At 43.4% G+C, this 21,462-nt stretch overlaps 1 protein-coding gene across 1 annotated transcript in view; it reads left to right on the top strand.

The window, feature by feature from the left end:
* Positions 1–21,462, top strand: part of ccdc30 (coiled-coil domain containing 30) — a 98,756-nt gene that overhangs the window by 60,444 nt on the left and 16,850 nt on the right. Inside the window, exons 23-26 of the mRNA XM_063207930.1 lie at positions 6,286–6,407; positions 8,083–8,224; positions 13,091–13,227; positions 18,837–18,954. Coding sequence (XP_063064000.1) covers positions 6,286–6,407; positions 8,083–8,224; positions 13,091–13,227; positions 18,837–18,954 — 519 coding nt within the window. The remainder of the gene's footprint in view (positions 1–6,285; positions 6,408–8,082; positions 8,225–13,090; positions 13,228–18,836; positions 18,955–21,462) is intronic.

Raw genomic sequence — 21,462 nt, 5'->3', positions numbered from 1 at the left:
GACCTTGCGCGCCAGGGTCTGACCATGGTGCTTTTTGCTTTTTAGCACCCGAGAAAAATGCCACTCTTGTTAAAAATTACATAGGTATGCTTACGTCCTATTCAATTCAATTTCAGTCCACTGTTCAGTAGGCCTATTAGGCTGCAATCAAATTCAATAGCCTATGCTCATCCACATGCACGCGAAAAACAATAACCCAAGCGGCGGGACTAATTCGATTATATTCCCTCCAAAAATGTCCGAACGTCACAAAAATCAGTTATTTGCATTGTCCGTAACAAAAAGGTATCAATAGAAGAAATCAAGTCTTCAGTTTCGATAATCCACGTTACAAATCCTCAACAACAGCAAGCCATTCCTTCTCTGCTATGAGGCAGGCAACGGAACAAGTGCAGACAGTAGGCTATATGACCACGTTGATGCTGCACGGCTTGAAAGGATTCTGTCTAAATTAAATATCTTGGATAGCCTATATAGACCTAGGCCTAACTAGATTTGTTGCAATACAGATTCATTTTCTATAGCCAGAAGTGTTCCGTTGGACTGACGAAACCGAACACGATCAAGTTTGCAACTTCTTTCCCTCATGCGCTGTCCGTCAGCACCACCTGTCATTGGACGTCCGATTAGCTTTCATTACGTGCTGAGGGAAAAACTCTCGCCATTAGGCCTATGTGCTGTTGCACTGTTGTGAGGGATATCACCAAATAATTTAGATAAAAGTCAGAACATTATTTTGGCAATGAAAGGCACACAGGTGTCTGTGTGCCTTAAATAGTGACATCACCACATGTGACCCATTACGCACTACACACATTTGCGCACACCAGAGAGAACAAAGATTAAAAAATAGCCTGGGGTAATAAGTGATGCCACAGAAAAAAAATGACCAGAAGTACAAATAAGCATCACAAAAAACAAGTAAAATCAATATCCTCATTTAGACCAGGATAGCGCATGGCATCCAGTTGGTGTATCCAAAAAGTCTCCCTCTGATTAAGTCTTTTTAGCCTGTCCCCACCCCTCGGAAGAGGTTTGATATGTTCGACGCCCTGTATGCGCAGCAGAGAATCATTTTTACCATGGTATTCATTGATATGTTTCGCCATGGGATAGTCAAAATTGCCCACTCTGATAGCATATTTATGTTCTGCTAGCCTATCTCGCATGCGCCTTTTTGTGCGTCCGATATAAAAGAACCCTTCAGCGCAAGGACAAGTTAGGCGGTATATGACAAATGTAGAATTGCAATTAATGAAATCTCTCTGTCCATATTCTCTCGTGGTTTTAGTATCCACAAAAGATTTGGCTTGTGTAACATTTGGGCAGTGGGTGCAGTTCATACATCTATGAACTGTCGTAACAAATAAAGGACGGGACTGCTGGTGGCGATGATGTTTCTTTTTGGTCAATAACCTGTTGCGTTGTAGGGAGCGCGCTTCACTGTATGCGTTTTGGATGGCTTCCTTGGAATATTCATTAACTAATATTAACTTTCTGGATTTGACGATATACAGTATTAAGACGCGGAGGGACAGCTGCACACCACCTTATTCAGAAAGGCGACCTCTCGGAACACCATTCTGAGAGCGGATTCATTCCATCCCCCGCATCTCATTAGAAATATTCCACACGGCCAATTCCAGAGATTAAGGCGTATCTGTGATTTCGAAAATGATTTTCACGAGCAGGCCGAGCTGATGGAGAAAAGATTCAGTGATAGAGCCTATCACCCTGAAGCCATCCAAAACGCATACAGTGAAGCGCGCTCCCTACAACGCAACACGTTATTGACCAAAAAGAAACATCATCGCCACCAGCAGTCCCGTCCTTTTTTGTTACGACATATAGTAGGCTACACAAGCGACGCGGATCAGGCAAATTATTAAGAACAATTGGTCCATTATTGAAAGTGATGCGCAACTAAGTGAGGTGTTCCCAGAACCACCCATGGTGTCTTTAAAGAGTGCACCCAGCCTAGGAGATAAATTAATGCGCTCTCACCTACAGGTGAAAAAGAGAGAAACCTGGCTGCGTAAACCCATTGGCACCTATAGATGTATGAAGTGCCCTCACTGCCCAAATGTTTCACAAGCCAAATCTTTTGTGGATACTAAAACCACGAGAGAATACGGACAGAGAGATTTCATTAATTGCAATTCAACATTTGTCATATACCGCCTAACTTGTCCTTGCGCTGAAGGGTTCTTTTATATCGGACGCACAAAAAGGCGCATGCGAGATAGGCTAGCAGAACATAAATATGCTATCAGAGTGGGCAATTTTGACTATCCCATGGCGAAACATATCAATGAATACCATGGTAAAAATGATTCTCTGCTGCGCATACAGGGCGTCGAACATATCAAACCTCTTCCGAGGGGTGGGGACAGGCTAAAAAGACTTAATCAGAGGGAGACTTTTTGGATACACCAACTGGATGCCATGCGCTATCCTGGTCTAAATGAGGATATTGTGATTGTGATTTTTGTGATGCTTATTTGTACTTCTGGTCATTTTTTTTCTGTGGCATCACTTATTACCCCAGGCTATTTTTTAATCTTTGTTTTCTCTGGTGTGCGCAAATGTGTGTAGTGCGTAATGGGTCACATGTGGTGATGTCACTATTTAAGGGAGGCCTTTCTTTTCAATGGTGAACGTAGCCCTGATGAAGACCTGGTGAGGTCGAAACATGTCGGCTTTTTAATGTAACCCCAGCCCAGTACCATTTAAGGCTTTTTAATGTAACTTCCCGTTTGGACACCTTATTTTGGAGTGCCTGGGTGAGGTTTCCCTCAGCACGTAATGAAAGCTAATCGGACGTCCAATGACAGGTGGTGCTGACGGACAGCGCATGAGGGAAAGAAGTTGCAAACTTGATCGTGTTCGGTTTCGTCAGTCCAACGGAACACTTCTGGCTATAGAAAATGAATCTGTATTGCAACAAATCTAGTTAGGCCTAGGTCTATATAGGCTATCCAAGATATTTAATTTAGACAGAATCCTTTCAAGCCGTGCAGCATCAACGTGGTCATATAGCCTACTGTCTGCACTTGTTCCGTTGCCTGCCTCATAGCAGAGAAGGAATGGCTTGCTGTTGTTGAGGATTTGTAACGTGGATTATCGAAACTGAAGACTTGATTTCTTCTATTGATACCTTTTTGTTACGGACAATGCAAATAACTGATTTTTGTGACGTTCGGACATTTTTGGAGGGAATATAATCGAATTAGTCCCGCCGCTTGGGTTATTGTTTTTCGCGTGCATGTGGATGAGCATAGGCTATTGAATTTGATTGCAGCCTAATAGGCCTACTGAACAGTGGATTGAAATTGAATTGAATAGGACGTAAGCATAGGCCTACCTATGTAATTTTTAACAAGAGTGGCATTTTTCTCGGGTGCTAAAAAGCAAAAAGCACCATGGTCAGACCCTGGCGCGCAAGGTCATGTAGGCAGACATGAAAGACTCACTACTCCACGGGCAAATATCGGGAAAAATTAAGCACCACCAGCATGGACAGCTCCCCACGAGTCACTTATAATGGTTGGTCTTTTCCTGGGGTTTGATTCATGTTGTTTGGGGGAAAATAGCCTTTGTAATGGTAAGAATATTTCCAAAGAGCCAAGATGGGGCTTAAGATCAATATGGGCCAGGTTTGTCTCCGTGCGCACACACACACACACACACACACACACACACACACACACACACACACACACACACACACACACACACACACACACACACACACACACACACTCTCTCTCTCTCTCTCTCTCTCTCTCTCTCTCTCTCTCTCTCTCTCTCTCTCTCTCTCTCTCTCTCTCTCGCCACATATTTAATGTCGCTGTAAATTGGTGTAATGTAGCAGAAAGTGCGAGACATTCGCTGGCCTCGTTGCACGCAACACGTTGTGAAATTATTTCTTAACGGTTTTAACCGCATCATTCGCGACTCTCGAGCAGTTTGAGAACTGAGAAGAATGAGAGAGAGAGAGGGCAGTGACTACCATGTCACTGAGACTATGTGTGTGTGTTGTGCCTAGTGAATCCAAGTGCAGAAAATACATATCCATATAGTTTATTACATAATGCACCATGTTATTACATTTCCATCAAAAAAAAAGTTGCGGCCGCATTCCGTAATAAATTTCGCATTTTGTAATAATTTATTACAAGATGAGAAAAAAGTTATTACGAAATGCGTTCAAGAAATTTATTACGAAATGCGTAAATTATTACACAATGCGGCAATTGTCACCGCATTATGTAATAATTTGTTACATTATTACATATTGCACCGTTATTACATAATGCGGCGTTACAGCAACCCTCTGAGCTTAAGTCCACTTCCCTAACCATTAGGCCAAGACTACCACATAGCACAACCTGGGCCTTCAGAGACTTCATGGACATTTACAGCAAACTATTTAGTCATCAACTTCTTGTTTGCTACATGTCTTCCCATGCTTGGTCATCTCCTTTTTTCTCACTTCCTCATGTCAATATGTACAACCTGAGGGGGAGGGGCTTAGGACATATGGGCTTCAGATCGTGTCCCATCATGCAATGCACTTATGGAGAGCCATTTATCTAGAAGGAATATCTTAAGTGTGCTTCAAAATATTACTCCTTGTTATATTCTGTGTTTATTGTAGGGGTTGTACTATTTAAAGTGGTACACAAGAAAAATTACCATATTCCCACCGTCATGAAGATGGTCATGTATATCTCCCAATATATATTAGCTCATTCTTATGTTATTTGACAGAGAATTGGGAAAAAGTAGTCAATTGATGATGGGTGTATACAACAAGACATTAAGAATGAAATAATTTGCTGAAAATGTCAATGAAAGGTGTGATTGTAATGAAGAGCCCAACCTGTCTATGACTGAAGTTGTGCCCCAATGTACTAATAATTCAATAGATACTCCGCCCACACAGTAGTTTACTGTGATGTTTCCTAGTTTATCACTTTGGCATGCTGGTTATCCTTGAAGAGCACACTAAAATACTGTGATGTGCAAGTTAGGTGAGAAATGGCAAGTGATACAATGATTTCAGACTAATTTGCTGTGTGCTGTGTGACCATCACAGTAGCATAGTGTACCAGAACATCAGAGTAATTAACTGTGAGATTTCACAGTAAATTACTCTGAAATCCTTGTAAGTTTTTACTGTGTGTGTGTGATGCAGCAGAAGTGTATATATGTCTCCTTGCTCCTAACTCCGGCCACCTTCCTGACTCCTGACTCCCGTCTCCTTGCTCTCCACAGCTGCGTGTGCTTCAGCAGGAGTCGGGGTGTAAATAAAATCGAAATGTATCGATGCATCGAAAGTATTGGCCGGCGATTTAATCGAATTGCATCGTATCGTGGGGCATTCTTAAGTATCGAAACGAATCGAATCGCATGGCCCCTGTGCAATTCCCTAGCTCCATAAAACAATAGTATTGGAAAAGTAATTGGAAAATATCAAATCGAATCGAATTGCATCGTATCGTGGGGAATTCTTAAATATCGAAAATAATCGAATCCCTGCTTTAACCCCTTAAGACGCAACTTTATAAATTTGTTCTTACCAGTATGGTAACGACCAAGTTGGGTTGCATTACTAAAGGGCCTGTGTTGTGTCATAGTATTGTAGTACTATGGTAGTTACATTTCAATGACTATTACAGCGTGCCACTGGAGGTACAGCGCGCATCAAGGGGCTACGAAATCAATACTGTATCGTATCGTCATTAAGGCTGTGATTTACACCCCTAAGCAGGAGTGTATACTATATGGCTCCTGTCTCCTTCCTGACTCCTTCCTGTCTCCTGTCTCCTGGCTCCCCACAGCTGTGTGTGCTTCAGCAGGAGTGTATATATATGTGTGTATGTGAGAGACATTTGTCTGTATTTACACCTGACTCCTTCCTGACTCCTCACTGACTCTTGCCACCTTCCCATCTCCCGTCTCCCGTCTCCTTGCTCTCCACAGCTGCGTGTGCTGCAGCAGGAGTGTGGGGTCCTGAGGCAGCAGCTGGCCTCCTTGCTGACTTCTTATTGGCTCCTCTCTGACTCCTGTCTCTTTGCTCCTGACTCCTGTCCCCCATCTCCTGACTCCTTGCTCCCCACAGCTGCGTGCGCCTCAGCAGGACTGTATATATGTACTCCTAACTCCCGTCTCCTTGCTCTCCACAGCTGTGTGTGATTCAGAAGGAGTGTATATACAGTATGTACAGTATGTATGTGCCTGACTCCTGACTCCTGTCCCCCGTCTCCTGTCTCTCCACAGCTGCGTGTGCTTCAGCAGGAGTGTGTGGCCCTGAGGCAGCAGTTGGCCTCCAGTCAGCAGGACTGCGAACGGCTGCAGGAGGAACTCACGCAGGCCATGAAGCATCTCGACTCACACATACGGTACGTACCGCACTAAACATGACATGACATGACATGACATGACATGACATGACATGACATGACATGACATCACATCACATCACATCACATCACATCACATCACATCACATTACATTACATTACATTACATCACATTACATTACATCATATTACATCAAATTACATTACATCACATTACACAGGCCATGAAGCAACTCGACTCACACATACGGTACGTACCATACTATACCTCACATTACATTACATTACATCACATTACATTACATTACATCACATTACATTACATCGCATCACATCACATCACATCACATCACATCACATTACATTACATCACATTACATTACATCGCATCACATCACATCACATCACATCACATCACATCACATCACATCACATCACATCACATTACATTACACAGGCCATGAAGCATTAGGACTCACACATCTGGTACTATACATCACATTTCATTACATCACATTACACAGGCCATGAAGCATCTCGACTCACACATACGGTACGTACTGCACATAGATGTTATTCATTTTATGGTACTGCTCTATACATCACACCACATTACATTACATCACATTACATTACACAGGCCATGAAGGAGCTTGACTCACACATACGGTACGTACCATACTACATTACATTACATGACATGACATGACATGACACCACATTACATTACATTACTTTACATCACATCACATCACATCACATCACATCACATCACATCACATCACATCACATCACATCACATCACATTACATCACATCACATCACATCACATCGGCCATGAAGCAACTCGACTCACACATACGGCACTATACATTACAGTACATTACAGTCGATATGTACTGTACTATACATTACATTACATTACATCCGGTATGTACTGTACTATGCATAACAGCTTATGGACCTAGACTAGACTACATAGGCCATGTTGTGTTTTGTGTGTCTTCAAGGTGCATTTACATGTGGATTGTGGAGAAGTGTCATGCAAGACAAATTTCTTTACAAACAGACAATAAAAGTTTATCTTTTCTTATCGTATTACATCACATGACATGACATTACATGACATCACATTACATTACATTACACAGGCCATGCAGCAGCTCGACTGCCCAGGGCATTTACTTTCTGATCCCGTCATGTCCTCCTCTGGCATGGGAGTCACACTGGCGTCAGATTTTGGCGCGTGTGAAGTCATAGCACACTTTCATTTTGCTGTGCATTGTTTATTTGAGTGGCCTGACACTAATGACAATAACACATGTGTTTAATTTGCTTTTCCTCTGTCACAGCAAGTACAACGAGAAACAGTGCATTGTTTACTTACGTACGTGTCCTGACTCCTGAATAACGACATATGTTTTTTAATTTACATTTCCCCTGTCACAGCAAGTACAACGAGAAACAGTGCATTGTTTGCTTAAGTGTCCTGACTGACATGTTTGTAATTTACATTTCCCCTGTCACAGCAAGTACAATGAGAAACAGTGCATTGTTTACTTCAGTGTCCTGACTCCTGAATAACAACATGTGTTTTTAATTTGCTTTTCCCTGGTACTACAGCAAGTACAATGAGAAACAGTGCATTGCTTACTTAAGTGTCCAGACTCCTGAATAACAACATATGCGTTTAATTTGCTTTCCCCTGTCACAGCAAGTACAATGAGAAACAGTGCCAGTACAAGTCCAGGCTGTACAAAGCCAAGCAGGTGTACACCAGAGCCACTTCGCAGCGGGACAGAACCATCCAGAAGCTCCACAGTGACGTCATTCTCGCCAACGGCCTGTCTGAGAGAGTGAGTCTGCTTGTTTCTCTAAATAACTACATGTAGAGTAAAAAAGCTGCACTCCCGGATCAGTTTCTTGCAGTGTTAATACTGGCAGGGCTGGACTGACAGTATGGCATACCGGGCATTTTCCCGGTGTGCCGACGCCCCTCGAGGGCCGATGCCCCTCTTAAAAAAAAAAAAAAAAAATTAACTTTTTTTTTTTAACTTTTTTTTTTTTTTTCAACAAAAGAGACCGGCGGCCCACGATGTCATGTTGACGGCCCTCGGTCAGGGCGGTTTTAAGGGGTGGCATTTGCCCCCCAGAAATATCATATGCCAGCCCAGGTACCCCTTCAGATATAATAGACTCTAGCCCTGCAAAAAACGCGATACACGGAGCTCGTAGCGCGCCTACGAAATCGTAAGTAGCGGTTCCACAAAACATTGTTTTTTCCCCCACACACTCTTTGATGCATGTTTGTATAGACATCACGGCTGTGAAATGGGACATTCGGGGTACCATTCGAAACCATTCTCCTCTTTCCAATGGTATTCATGCTTTTCAGTTGCCATGTACATTACGACAACAATGACACATAGAAGCAGATGTATGCTTTTATATCCTGAAGAAGACAAAGTCTCAGAGAAAATGCACTGTATTTCATTCATTTGGTTTTCCTTTTCCAAGTTGAATGTGTACCAATGAAGATTTGTAAGTATATGCCTATGCTCTATAGTCCATGTGATAAATATATAGATTTCTTTTGATAGGCTAAATGGAGATTAATGGTAAACTTTATGGTTAATATCTGACATTTCATTTCAATCCTCCTGTAAATTCTGCTCATTTTTAAGGCCAAAATATTCACTGGCATGTGCTAATTTGCTGTCTTTGTGGGGGAATGGTGCTGTTGGTGATTCTGTAGAGTAGCCAGTGAGTAGCCACTAAGCATATTATTGTTACTACCAACCAATAAATATGTTAAGAAGACGATTTTGCACACCTCTGTGGTTGGGCTGGTGCATAGGATATTATCCCAGTGGGGTTGTCATTCAAGTGTAAAGAAATCCCACACACGGTCCATTCCACCAACAAACTTTAATACAACATTTGAGTCATACGACCTTCAGAACAAGGTCGGATGACCGAAATGTTGTATTAAAGTTTCTTGGTGGACTGGACAGTGTGCAGGATTTCTTTACACCTGACTAATAATAAATATACATTTGGATATTTAGTTTAAGTATTTTATTACTTGTAATTAATAATTTATCCCTCTGTTCTTGTCTGGTCAAGCCAGGCTGTTGAGGCAGAAGTTAACTACTTTTGCCGCCCAGACTGTACATTGCAAACCTTTTTAAACCACCATCTGAAGCAAGACGCTCCAAACCCAATAGTGAAGGTCTATGTGCCTAATAGGTATGTTGCCTGGTTAACACCAGACCTAATCACAAGTGAGATTAGGTCTGGGGAGTTGCCTATTGTAATTCCATATGGGGCCGGAATACTTGGCTATTATGACACACTGCCCTGCTCTCTGATTGGGCAGAGAAACTGTTAAGGTCGGAATGCTTGGCCATTATGACACAGATCCCATGATCTTGTACGTTATGAGTCATCCTCGCCATACTGTCTTTCAGATCGAAACGATTGTGTAGAACTAAAGGCAGTATGGGAGTTACCAGGCTAATAGGTATGTGCCCCGGGGCCCCTTTGTTCTCCCAGTCCAGCCCTGGATACTGGGTTAGCATGGCAGACAGACGGACGTTTCGGCCTAAGCCTTCTTCAGCGTTTCAAAAGACACTGAAGAAGGCTTAGGCCGAAACGTCTGTCTGTCTGCCATGCTAACCCAGTATTAAAACTGCAAGAAACTGATCCGGGAGTGCAGCTTTTTTACTATACATGAACTTTGCTGTTTGCTCGCATCCAAAGACCTTGTAAGAAACATGTGTACTTGATTTACGAGATGTTGTGTGTCTGGCGCCACCCGCAGGCCATCCAAAACACTGTGAGTGGACACACAAACAGACAGACAGACAGAGAGGGTCATTGCAATACCTAATGTAATGAGAGCAGCAAGTTAATTTACATTTTTGCAAGAATGTCTGCAACCAGGACTTGACATTGGCACCTGCCAACCCGCCAAATGCGGGTAAAACTTGGCAGTGGCTGGTAACAATTTCAGTCTCACTCGGAGGTCCCACTTTGACAGGTAACTAAGTATTTGGTGTGACCAGTCACAGTAGTTGCATCAATTGTGTGTATTTTAATGCAAGGATATTCTAAAGGGGAAAATTATGTCAACAAAACTGGCTGGAAGTAAGGCTAAATGGCTTGTGATTTGGGAAAACCCACTAGCCGCAGAGTATGGTGAGTGAAAAAGTTAAGCATTGTATCAAACCATGTGTGTTGTCTCAAACATGGTATGTGTCTGTCTGTCTGTCTGACTCACTCACTCACTCACTCACTCACTCACTCACTCACTCACTCACTCACTCACTCACTCACTCACTCACTCACTCACTCACTCACTCTCACACACACACACACACTGCTGTGTCACTGCTCTCTATCGTGTCTGATGGAAGGCAATCAAGGCATTGCATAACCACACGAGTCATTGTGTAGCGCCTCATTGCATCATTTCCTCTTGTGTCTGGGCCAGATTGAGGCACTCAGTGTTACTGCACTGACAAAACATCACCACCACATACTTTGCGGTCTTCAAAGGGGAAATGATTGTCTTTGTTTACGTAGTTTATAGGGAAACCAGGGAAACCGACACTAAAGTACTCTAGAACACTCACACAGCACTCCTGTGACACTCACTCCAAATCTTGTCAGTTTGTGCAAACTGGCTATCATTTTACATTTGAAGGTGCACTGTATTGGATGGTGACCAGAGTAGGTATTGCAACTATGCTGCTCATTGAAACTGTGCTGCCTTTCCCCAAAATGGATTTTTTCATGAACATTTACTAGATAATAAACTACCATTATACGGAGGGAGTCATCAAAACTAGTCATTATGGGGGTTAGTACTGTAAGTCCACCCTCTGACCAAACTCGACAGAGAGTCAGACAGATAGGCATAATACTGTATGCAGAAAGATAAACATTTACAGGAACACACATACTCATGGAGAACAACACACAGGAAACCACTTTAGGAAAACAATTAATTCGGGCGTGGACTTCAGACTTCCTGCCAAACCCAGAATTCTGTAAACCCCCAATGGAAAGAGAGCCATCAGGACCCACTCTGGTGAAGAGAAAGAGCCTGGCATATCGCTTTCACCTTCATAAAAAGAAAGAAAAGAATTAAACTGGAGGCGTAGTAGAGTACAAAAGACCCAAATTACTATTCTATATGGTAAGACTATTTATCCATCCAAACTGTAGTGATCATAACAATGAAGTGTTTTAAACTTTGTTTGTCCATTTTTGTTATCCTAATAATAAACACTCTCCTTGGACTGCATCAAACAGACTTTGGTGGGGGGACGTGCTTGTTTTGAGTCTTAAATTGCGCACACAACCCTGTGTGACTGAGTGCACACACTTGCTGCAGAATGATCAGAGCGCAATGGAGGTATCATGTTAGCCTGATTATCATCGACTTCCTAATCTCTTCGTGACTTGGTCTGACCAAGAGAGTAACAATTAAGGTTTCTCAAATGGCATAGTTGACCCACCTCCCTAAGTTTGCTACTGGTTGACTGGTGTCTGACAAAGTGGGTGAAGTTCACAATTTCTCGGGAGAACAGAAACGATATTTACATTGCTCTTGGCCTGACTAGAAGCAACGGCGAAGGTGTTGCGTCACTAGGAGGGCACGGCCTGGCTAGTATCATGTAGGAGGCAGAAGGCTAACAGGGCTCTCATTAGTATTTTCCAACATGGAAGAAGTTCAGAAGAATCGCCCTTTGCGGTTCTGTCAATATTTGGACTGTATGCAATGCACCATGCGTGTCTGCAAACCTTTTGTCACGTGTTCTCTCGCACCAAAATTGACATTGAAAAATGCCCTCTTCATGAGTGCGTTACAATATGCGGCCTTGCCTCCACTTGTGCTTGTTTCCTCGCCTTGCCTCCTGGCCCCTCCTCCGTGGAGAAAACGATAAAGTTTCCCAGCTGTCAGCCTAGCCACAACAACTTTTGAGGGACTGCTTTTCATTCACCATCCTAATTGCAAATGAGAAAAAGAGTTTACAATTGAGCTTTTGCAAGATATTTAAATATAATGCTATTGTCAGTGATGTCATCATGACATATTACTTCCTGGTACGAGGAAACAAGCACAAGTGGAGCAGGCAAGGTCGCATATTGTAACGCACTCCATGTCGACTGCTGTGATGGTTTGACCTGAGAGTTAACTTGCCGTTTCCTCCGGATGTCCGCGAGCAGGGGTGCGGCAGGAAGAAGGAGACTGTGTTGATTTGACCTTTGACCCCTCTGGCACTGACTAATGTGTGTGTGTGTGTGTGTGTGTGTGTGTGTGTGTGTGTGTGTGTGTGTGTGTGTATCTGCGTGTGTATGTGAATGCGTATGCGTGTGCGAGTGTCTGTGTGTGTGAGTATGTGTATGCGTATGCGTATGCGAGTGTGTGTGTGTGTCTGTCTGTCTCTGTCTGTCTATGTGTGTGTGTGTGTGTGCGTGTGTGTGTGTGTGTGTGTGTGTGTGTGTGTGTGTGTGTGTGTGTGTGTGTGTGTGTGTTTGTGTGTGTGTGTATCTCTCTATGCGTGTGTGTGTGTGTGTGTGTGTGTGTGTGTGTGTGTGTGTGTGTGTGTGTGTGTGTGTGTGTGTGTGTGTGTGTGTGTGTGTGTGTGTGTGCTGTTGTGTGTGTGTGTGTGTGTGTGTGTGTGTGTGTGTGTGTGTGTGTGTGTGTCCAGGAGCAGGAGCGTGTGCGTCAGGTGACTGTGGAGAATGAGAAGCTGCTGCTGGAGAGGAGGGAGCTGCTACAGCGCGTCGCCGAGGCGGAGGAGGCCCTTAGCAACGGCCTACGCAGCGCCAACACCGCCCAACACAGGTGCGTACTGTGTGTGTGTGTGTGTGTGTGTCCTGTGTGTGTGTCCTGTATGTGTGTGTGTGCGTGTGTATACCGCTGCATGTGTGTGACCGTGTGCGTTTGTGTTGGTGTGAATCACCTTGTAAGTTTCATGTACCGGTATTTTCACTTGGGTTCATAGACTTAATTTATCTGTATTTTCTTAAATTCTGGGCAGTTGACATGGTTTACCGTATGTGTTATATGGCTGCATACAGTACACCACTCCATAGGTTTGTGTCTTGTGCTGTACTGTATGTGCATGGGGAGATCTAAATGTAGATGTCATTGTTCTGAATTTAATTCTTCTATTTTCATACTTAAAGGGACACTGTGTGAGATTTTTAGTTGTTTATTTCCAGAATCCATGCTGCCCATTCACTAATGTTACATTTTGCATGAATACTTACCACCACCATCAAATTCTAAGTATTCATCATGACTGGAAAAATTGCAGTTTTCATACATGAAAAGAGGGATCTTCTCCATGGTCCGCCATTTTGAATTTTCAAAAATAGCCATTTTTAGCTGCAAAAATGACTGTACTTGGACCATACTAGAAAATATTTGTTTATTACTTAGTAAACTTTCATGTAAAGATCAAATTTGGCAATAGGCAGCCCAGTTTCAATGAGCGGCATAGTTGCAGTACCTTTTTTGACCATTTCCTGCACAGTGTACCTTTAACGTGTTATATCACCGCATACACTATAGCACAATAAATGCACAATCAAGTTTTGTCAAACATTGAGCTTGGTCTGTAGGCTTCTATTTTGAAAGACCCACACAAGATGTTCAAGATAGTCCAGTCAAATTTGGTAAAAGCACAATGAAATTGCTGGTTGGTTTGTATTAAATCATGAGCTCCTGTTTCTTTTATCATAAGCTAATATTGGCTTTCATTAGGTGGTGACGTGCTCATAATTTTCTTCAAGAGATATCAGTGATTCAACAGTTCAAGGGCGTGAAATTCAGGGGAACTGGGGAAGCACATTCCTCTATTGCAACTTGATGAGGAAACGCGTACCTTGTTATTTTCCCTCAGCATAGCGTCATGATGTGACTTCCTGACACCCGTGGAAACAATGGCCACATTTCACTGCTACATTCAGTCTGCTGTGGCCTATCAAAAGTGTTTGTGTGTGTGCGTGTGCGTGTGCGTGGCTGTGGCTGTGGCTGTGGCTGTGGCTTATATCATGTTTTTATGTGCCTTGGAGGCTGAGATATTCAGGTTTTAATTAGCCTGATTGTCGTAGACTTTCAAATCTCTTTGAGACTTACCAAAGAGTCTGACCAAGAGCATAGCAACTAACGTTTCCCAAACTGCATGGTTGACCCGCCTCCCTAGGTTTGCTGCTGGTTGACTGGTTTCTGACAAAGTGGGTGGGATTCACGATTGTTCGGGAGCTCAGAAACAATATTTACATTGCTCTTGGCCTGACTTAGAAGCAACGCTGGCAAGGTTTTAATAGGCAGAGGGCACCTTTTCCAAAAAAGGGTTTAGGCATTCAGCAGGCGTTTTTTGCAGGTGCCATGGGCTGAAATTGGTTAATGGCATTGGCAACCAGTGTTAATTTTGTCAGCTTTTTTTTATTTAGTCGTAGTCTTAGTCACAATGACGAAAATCAATTTTAGTCTTAGTCATATTTTAGTCATTGCCTTCCCAATTTAGTCTTAGTCTTAGTCTAAATGACGAAAATCAATTTTAGTCTTAGTCAATTTTTTGTCATTTTCGTCATTTTAGTCAACACTGTACATTACAGAACTTCTCCACACACTTTTAACATATATCATTGACTGTAGAGAATAAACCTTCTCCGCACACTGCTTCTCTTTTTAACATAATCACACTGTACAGAATAAAACTTCTTGACACACTGGTTCTCTTTTTCTCCATTTTATTTAATACCAGTGTTAATTTCGTCAGCTTTTTAAAATTTAGTCTTAGTCTTAGTCACAATGACGAAAATCAATTTTAGTCTTAGTCATATTTTAGTCATTGCCTTCCCATTTTAGTCTTAGTCTTAGTCTAAATGACGAAAATCAAAAAAGGGCATTGACGAAATATTTTAGTCATAGTCATGGTTGACGAAATTAACACTGTTGGCAACACGAGGAACGTAGATCTACAGTAGCAATAAAAGTTGACAAGTTCTAGAGCAGTGCTCATTTTCCTCCTACAGCAGGGGTCAGGAACCTTTTTGGTGGAGAGAGCCATAAGCGCCAAATTTTTTTAGAGAAATTTTCATGAGAGCCATACCATTTTAAAAACACTGAATACAATCCAAGAGCATGTATTTAAATTAAGCTATTTTATTTATACTTAGAGGACGATTCCATTTTTCAAGGGATGGTTGGCAACCCTAGATGAGTAAGAGACAGGGGCGCCGCTAAAAAATGTTGGTCCCCATGAAAGATTCAAATTTTGGACCCCAAAAATGACAAATTATGTTATCATCATCCTTCCAGGGGCCCTGTTAGTGCCTGTTAGAATCTGTAACACCTTTCCTCCTCTCGCGGCACCAATGGTAAGAGCCATATACAGTTCTCAAAAGAGCCACAGGTTCCTGACCCCTGTCCTACAGGGTGGGAAGAAAAAGGAGCTGCATGCTATCAGTGAAACTGAATCAAAAGCCGAAAATAAAGAGAAGCCAAAACAAAAGTGGGATGCAAACGTTTCGGGTCTAGCCCATCATCAGTGTTCCCAAAATAAAATGAAAAAAAAAAAAAAAATTGGGAACACTGATGATGGGCTAGACCCGAAACGTTTGTAAACCATTTTTTGTTTTGGCTTCTCTTTATTTTCGGCTTTTAATACAGTTTCACTGATAGCACCCAGCTCCTGTGTGGGACTCCTTGTTCTTCCCGCTGCATCATTGTTTTGGAATTACGCACCGAGCGAAACTTCCCAAGTAAGACCAAGGCGCGACGCCATCCCTACCTTCACCCTCCTACAGGAGGAGCATCCTGGAGGGGGAGGACCGGCAGCTGCAGCAGAAGATAATGTAGATCAGTGTTTCTCAAAGTGGGGCGTAAGCCCCCCTGGGGGCGTGCAGAGGCATCTCAGGGGGGGGCGTGTGACATCTGATTTTGGGTTTTTTCCCCCCAAGGAAATTTTGGTTTTTCCCCCCCAAGGAAATTATTTCCTGTCTCGCCAATAAGTCAATACGTTTAAAACCCTCACCAACATTATATTATTAATTGTCATGAATTGGAAATGAACACACATTATTACATTACATTACATTACATTGCATTTGGCAGACGCTTTATAACCAAAGCGACTTTCAAAAGAGGACATAATCAAGCCAACATCACAAGCAAATACAAAGTGCACAGGAGATATACAGAACAACAAGTGCAATTGCAAAGAGGGGTTAGTTTTTTTGTTTTTGTTTTTTTTTTAATAAAGAGGAAATAACGAGTACACACACACACAAACACACACTCACAAACTAAACTAAACTAAACATCATGTCAGGAGTCTGCCCTGGGGCAAGGCCAGTTCAAGCATTAGTCTAGTAGATTCTCTCGAAAGAGGAATGTCTTTAGTTGTTTCTTGAAGGCTGCAAGATATGTGCTTAGTCTTGCTGCCTCTGGAAGATTGTTCCACCACTTGGGTACCACAACGGAGAACACTCTTGACTGGGAGTACCTAGAGCGACTGGATGGCAGAGCCAGACGGCTTGTGCTGGATGAGCGCAGTTCTCTTCCAGTAACATAAGGCGTTAGTAGGTCCTTCAGATAAGCTGGGGCCTTGTGCTTGATCCGGGCAGTGATCGGTAACCAGTGCAACTCAATAAATAGAGGAGTAACATGGGTCCTTTTGGGTTGATTGAATATCAACCGTGCCGCCGCATTCTGGATCATCTGCAGAGGCTTTAGCGCACAAGCAGGTAGACCTGTCATGAGTGAGTTGCACTAGTCAACGCGGGACAGGACCGTGGCCTGGACCAGTCGTTGTGTAGAATATTGTGTCAGCACAGGTCTGATATTCCGTACGTTGGACATCTGGATTCGACAGGTCCGGGTGACCGAGTTGATGTAGTCGGAGCATGACAGCTCATCATCAATCATGACGCCAAGGTTTTTGGCGACTTTGTTTGGGGTCACGATGGTGGAGCCTATCTTGAGGTTGATGTTGTGATTGAGCGGCTCTCTAGCTGGGATCACCAGGAGCTCTGTCTTGGCCAGGTTCAGCTGTAGGTGGTGGTCCTTCATCCATGTTGACAAATCGGTGAGGCAGGCAGAGATGCGTTCCGAAACCGCGGTGTCCTCTGGACGGAACGACAGGTATATCTGGGTGTCATCAGCATAGCAGTGGTAGGAGAACCCATGTGTTTGAATGACACGTCCCAGGGAGGAGGTGTATATTGCAAACAGAAGGGGTCCCAGCACTGATCCTTGGGGTACGCCTGTGGAGAGGGTGTGAGTCGTAGACAGCTTCCCTTGCCATGACACACTGAAGGTGCGTCCAGAGAGGTAGGAGTTGAACCATGAGTGGACAACGCCTGTGATTCCCATGGCTGTGAGTATCCTCAGGAGGATCTTGTGGTTGACTGTGTCAAAGGCTGCAGACAGGTCTAGTAGTATGAGGACCGAGGATAGTCCTTCCGTTCTTGCAGTCCTTAGAGCTTCAGTCACTGAGAGTAACGCAGTTTCAGTTGAATGTCCACTTCTGAAACCAGATTGTTTTGGGTCAAGTAATCCGTTCTGGTTTAGGAAGTTGGTGACCTGCTTTGCAACTGCCCTTTCTAGCGTCTTGGATAGGAAGGGAAGCAGTGAGACAGGTCTGTAGTTTTCGACATCAGCAGGGTTCAGTGCAGGCTTCTTCAGTAGTGGTGTCACCCTTGCTTGTTTGAAGGCGGAGGGGACAGTGCCGGAGGAGAGTGAGGAGTTCATGATGGATGTGATTGCTGGGACCACTGTTTGGGCAATGTCTTGAAGAAGGTTTGTGGGCACTGGGTCTAGTAGGCAGGTAGTGGGACGGCTTCTTGTGATGAGTTTGGAAACGTCTTCTTCAGAGAGCAGAGTGAATTCACGAAGTGTTGCAGTCCAATGCACACATCTGCATTCGACTGCAGTCCCTCTTTGTTTAATCTCCACCCGTCACCTTTCCTTTGATTCTGCGCAGCGATTGCAAAATCAGTCTGCACGAGTAATGCTGTTGCTTGGTGGTGGGGGGGCTCGGAAGCATTCAGACCCTCTGAAGGGGGGAATGATGGAAAAAGTTTGAGAACTACTGATGTAGATAATCATACAGAGGACTGAGTTCGGTTCACTTAAACTATATGTTACATTACCTTTAGTTGGGCCCTGCCGTGGCCAAACGATAGGGCACTCGTCTACCATTCGGCTGACCCGGGTTCGATTCCTTCCCCATCTCTCTCTCCCCACTCACTTCCTGTCACCACCTTCACTGTCCTATTATAAATAAAAAGTAAAAAAGACCACAAAAAATACCCATAATTTATATGAGTGAGGAGCTGAGGACTGAGTTCGGTTCACTTAAAGGGGACTATACTATATGTAAAAATCCCCATAGTTTATATGAGCGTTGTAGACCACCAGTGTCCATGTTGGTCCTGCAGGGTGAGCATCCTGGAGGTGGAGAATCGGCAGCTGCAGGAGAAGACGCTGCGCCTGGCCCACCAGGTGGGCACCCTGGAGCGGGGACTGAGGACCGCCCACACCACCTGCAGCCTGGAGGTAAGCTAGTGGACCGCCCACACCACCTGCAGCCTGGAGGTAAGCTAGTGGCCGCTTGTGGTTAAAGGACCAGTTCAGTCAATTTCAACATGCAGTTGTATTGCCCACGCTACCCTGGACTTGTCAGTACCTGAGGTTTTTTTTTTTTTCTTCTTCAGCCTTTTCCGAGATCTTAGTCATTGTAATGGGGGCAGCGCTTTGTTTACGTTTAAAAAAAACGTTTCTATTTATTCCCAAAAACATCCGAAAGGTTATACAACATCAGCAGACAACTAGCAAACAGCGGTACCTTTTGGGAAAATATTTGGAGTAGGCCTATGTTAATTTTTTTAAAAATGTAAACAAACGCTGCCCCCATTAGAATATCTCATATCTCGGAAAGGGCTTAGCCGAAAAATGTGGCATCACCGGGTACTGACAAGTCAAGGGTAGCGTGGGCAATACAACAGCATATTGAAATTGACTGCACTGGTCCTTTAAGAAGATGGGCTTTAGATCAGAGGGTTGCCGGTTCGAATGCCACCCTTCCACTTTATATATCACTCCATGGCCCCTTGAGCAAGGCACCTTACCCCACACTGCTCCAGGGACTGGAACCAATACCCTGTACTGATGATAACGCTAAGTCGCTTCGGATAAAGAGTGTCAGCTTAGTGTAATGTAATAATAGTGGCCACGGCACATTGGCATGAAGGGTAGAGATTAGTCGTAAGCGTTGGGGCGCTCCAACTCAGAAATTATATCAAAATGGATTCATAATAAAAGTATCTGATAGGGCAGATAGGGCTACACAACTGCTTTTTTCCCAATTTATTGGCTGTGACATGACAGAATTGGATCGGGCTAAGTATTGAAAGAATTTGGTAATATATAAAGAATGTTCTGGTATCTTGTAGTGTGGAAGCATGGTGGTTCATTGGCTTGAAGAGCAGAGACCACAACAGATTTTTCCCAATTTATTGGCCGCGGCACGGCTTTGTTCCGTGTATTGAAAAGATTTGAAAAGATTAAATTGCAAATAAAGATGGTCGTGGTCTTTTGTCCATTGGCCTACCTAAAAACAACCTGTAAACCTGAACAACAAAATAGATCTAATGTTGTGGTCCTTCATTGCTGAGGAAATAGCTTTTAATGAACACAATAAGAACAGGAGGAGCAACGATCCAAGCTGATAACAGCGAAGGGAGAGGGAAATGCTGAACACCCTGCTTTGCCTAACGACGCCACATAGCTGTTTTATTTCCTGTTTATAGAACCCTTTACTTTTTACTTTGTACACAGAATCGGGCTGTGCACGCATTGAAGCTGCAATGTTACAGCACATTTGTAAAGAGGTGTTTTTTTTCTGAAATAAGAAAATGGATGCTCACGATAACTTCAGACATCACGTGGCCGCCATAGACACGGGCATTCCTGATGGTGTCCTTAGTCCAGTCGGTACGTTTGATGTCTTGTAACCACAAACATCTCCTATGCTTCTGGAACAGTCCCTCTCGGATTAGTTTAACAAATATACTTTTCAGGATCTCTACTTTTTATAAACGTACATTCTTCAGGACGGCAGGTCTTCTCTCGTTGGGTAGGGTCTGCACTGTCTGTTTGTGTGTGTGAGTGTGTGTGCAGGGGCGCAGATAGGTTTTTGAAACTGGGGGGGACAAAGCTGCTCAGGCATGACAACCTATCAAACTTAATTGCCCATCATTGCAAGACAATAATGCGTATTGGTACGGTTTCTAATCACTCACCAAGCATGCCACATGACGTATGAAAAAGCAGTTTTATTTAAACATGAACTGACTTTAAGTGCACAGATTCTTTATGTAAACCAAAATAGCAGGCTGTAAAAACACACAAACACGAACAGCAAAGCCTACATGTATACAAAAATAAATTTGTAAATAAGTACTACTCTACATGACTTTTCAATAAATGGCCTCAAATGCAGAAACAGATTAAGTGAAGGATCCAAAAACCTCTCTCCTCCGATCCTTGCCCTGAATATATTGCTGGGCAATGTCTTTCTTGTTCAGACTGTCCAGCCTCTCTTGGTGGATGTGACACACTGCCATTCCATTCAGCCTTTTTTGGGTCATGGTGGACCGCAACCACGTTTTAAGTCTGCGCAGGCCACTGAAACTCCTTTCTGCCTCAGCAGACGATGCCGGCACAACCATCAATAGTCAGACCACTGTTTCAACTTGTGGGAAGAGGGCACGAACTTCCACAGGCATTGCTCTTAAGGTCTGTGCAGCATCTGCAGTGGTTTTGCAATTGTATTTGTTCTGGAACATAGCCAATTGAACCTTCAAATCTTCCCACTGGAGCTCAGGATATTTCTCTGCATTTCTCTGGGTATCTCCCCCTACATCGCTTGCAGTTGGGGTCAGCAGCAAGGCCTCCAATTTCTTCAGTGATTCTATTTCAGGCTGCATAAATCTGTCTGTCAGTTGTGTGTCTACTTTGTCCAGGACTCTGTAGAACTCCACTCTGTGGTACTCCACAGCAGAT

The sequence above is a fragment of the Engraulis encrasicolus genome, chromosome 10 (assembly GCF_034702125.1).
Source record: "Engraulis encrasicolus isolate BLACKSEA-1 chromosome 10, IST_EnEncr_1.0, whole genome shotgun sequence".
Lineage (NCBI taxonomy): Eukaryota > Metazoa > Chordata > Actinopteri > Clupeiformes > Engraulidae > Engraulis > Engraulis encrasicolus.
The sequence above is the reverse complement of the archived record's forward strand: the minus strand, read 5'-3'. Positions and strand labels throughout refer to the sequence as shown.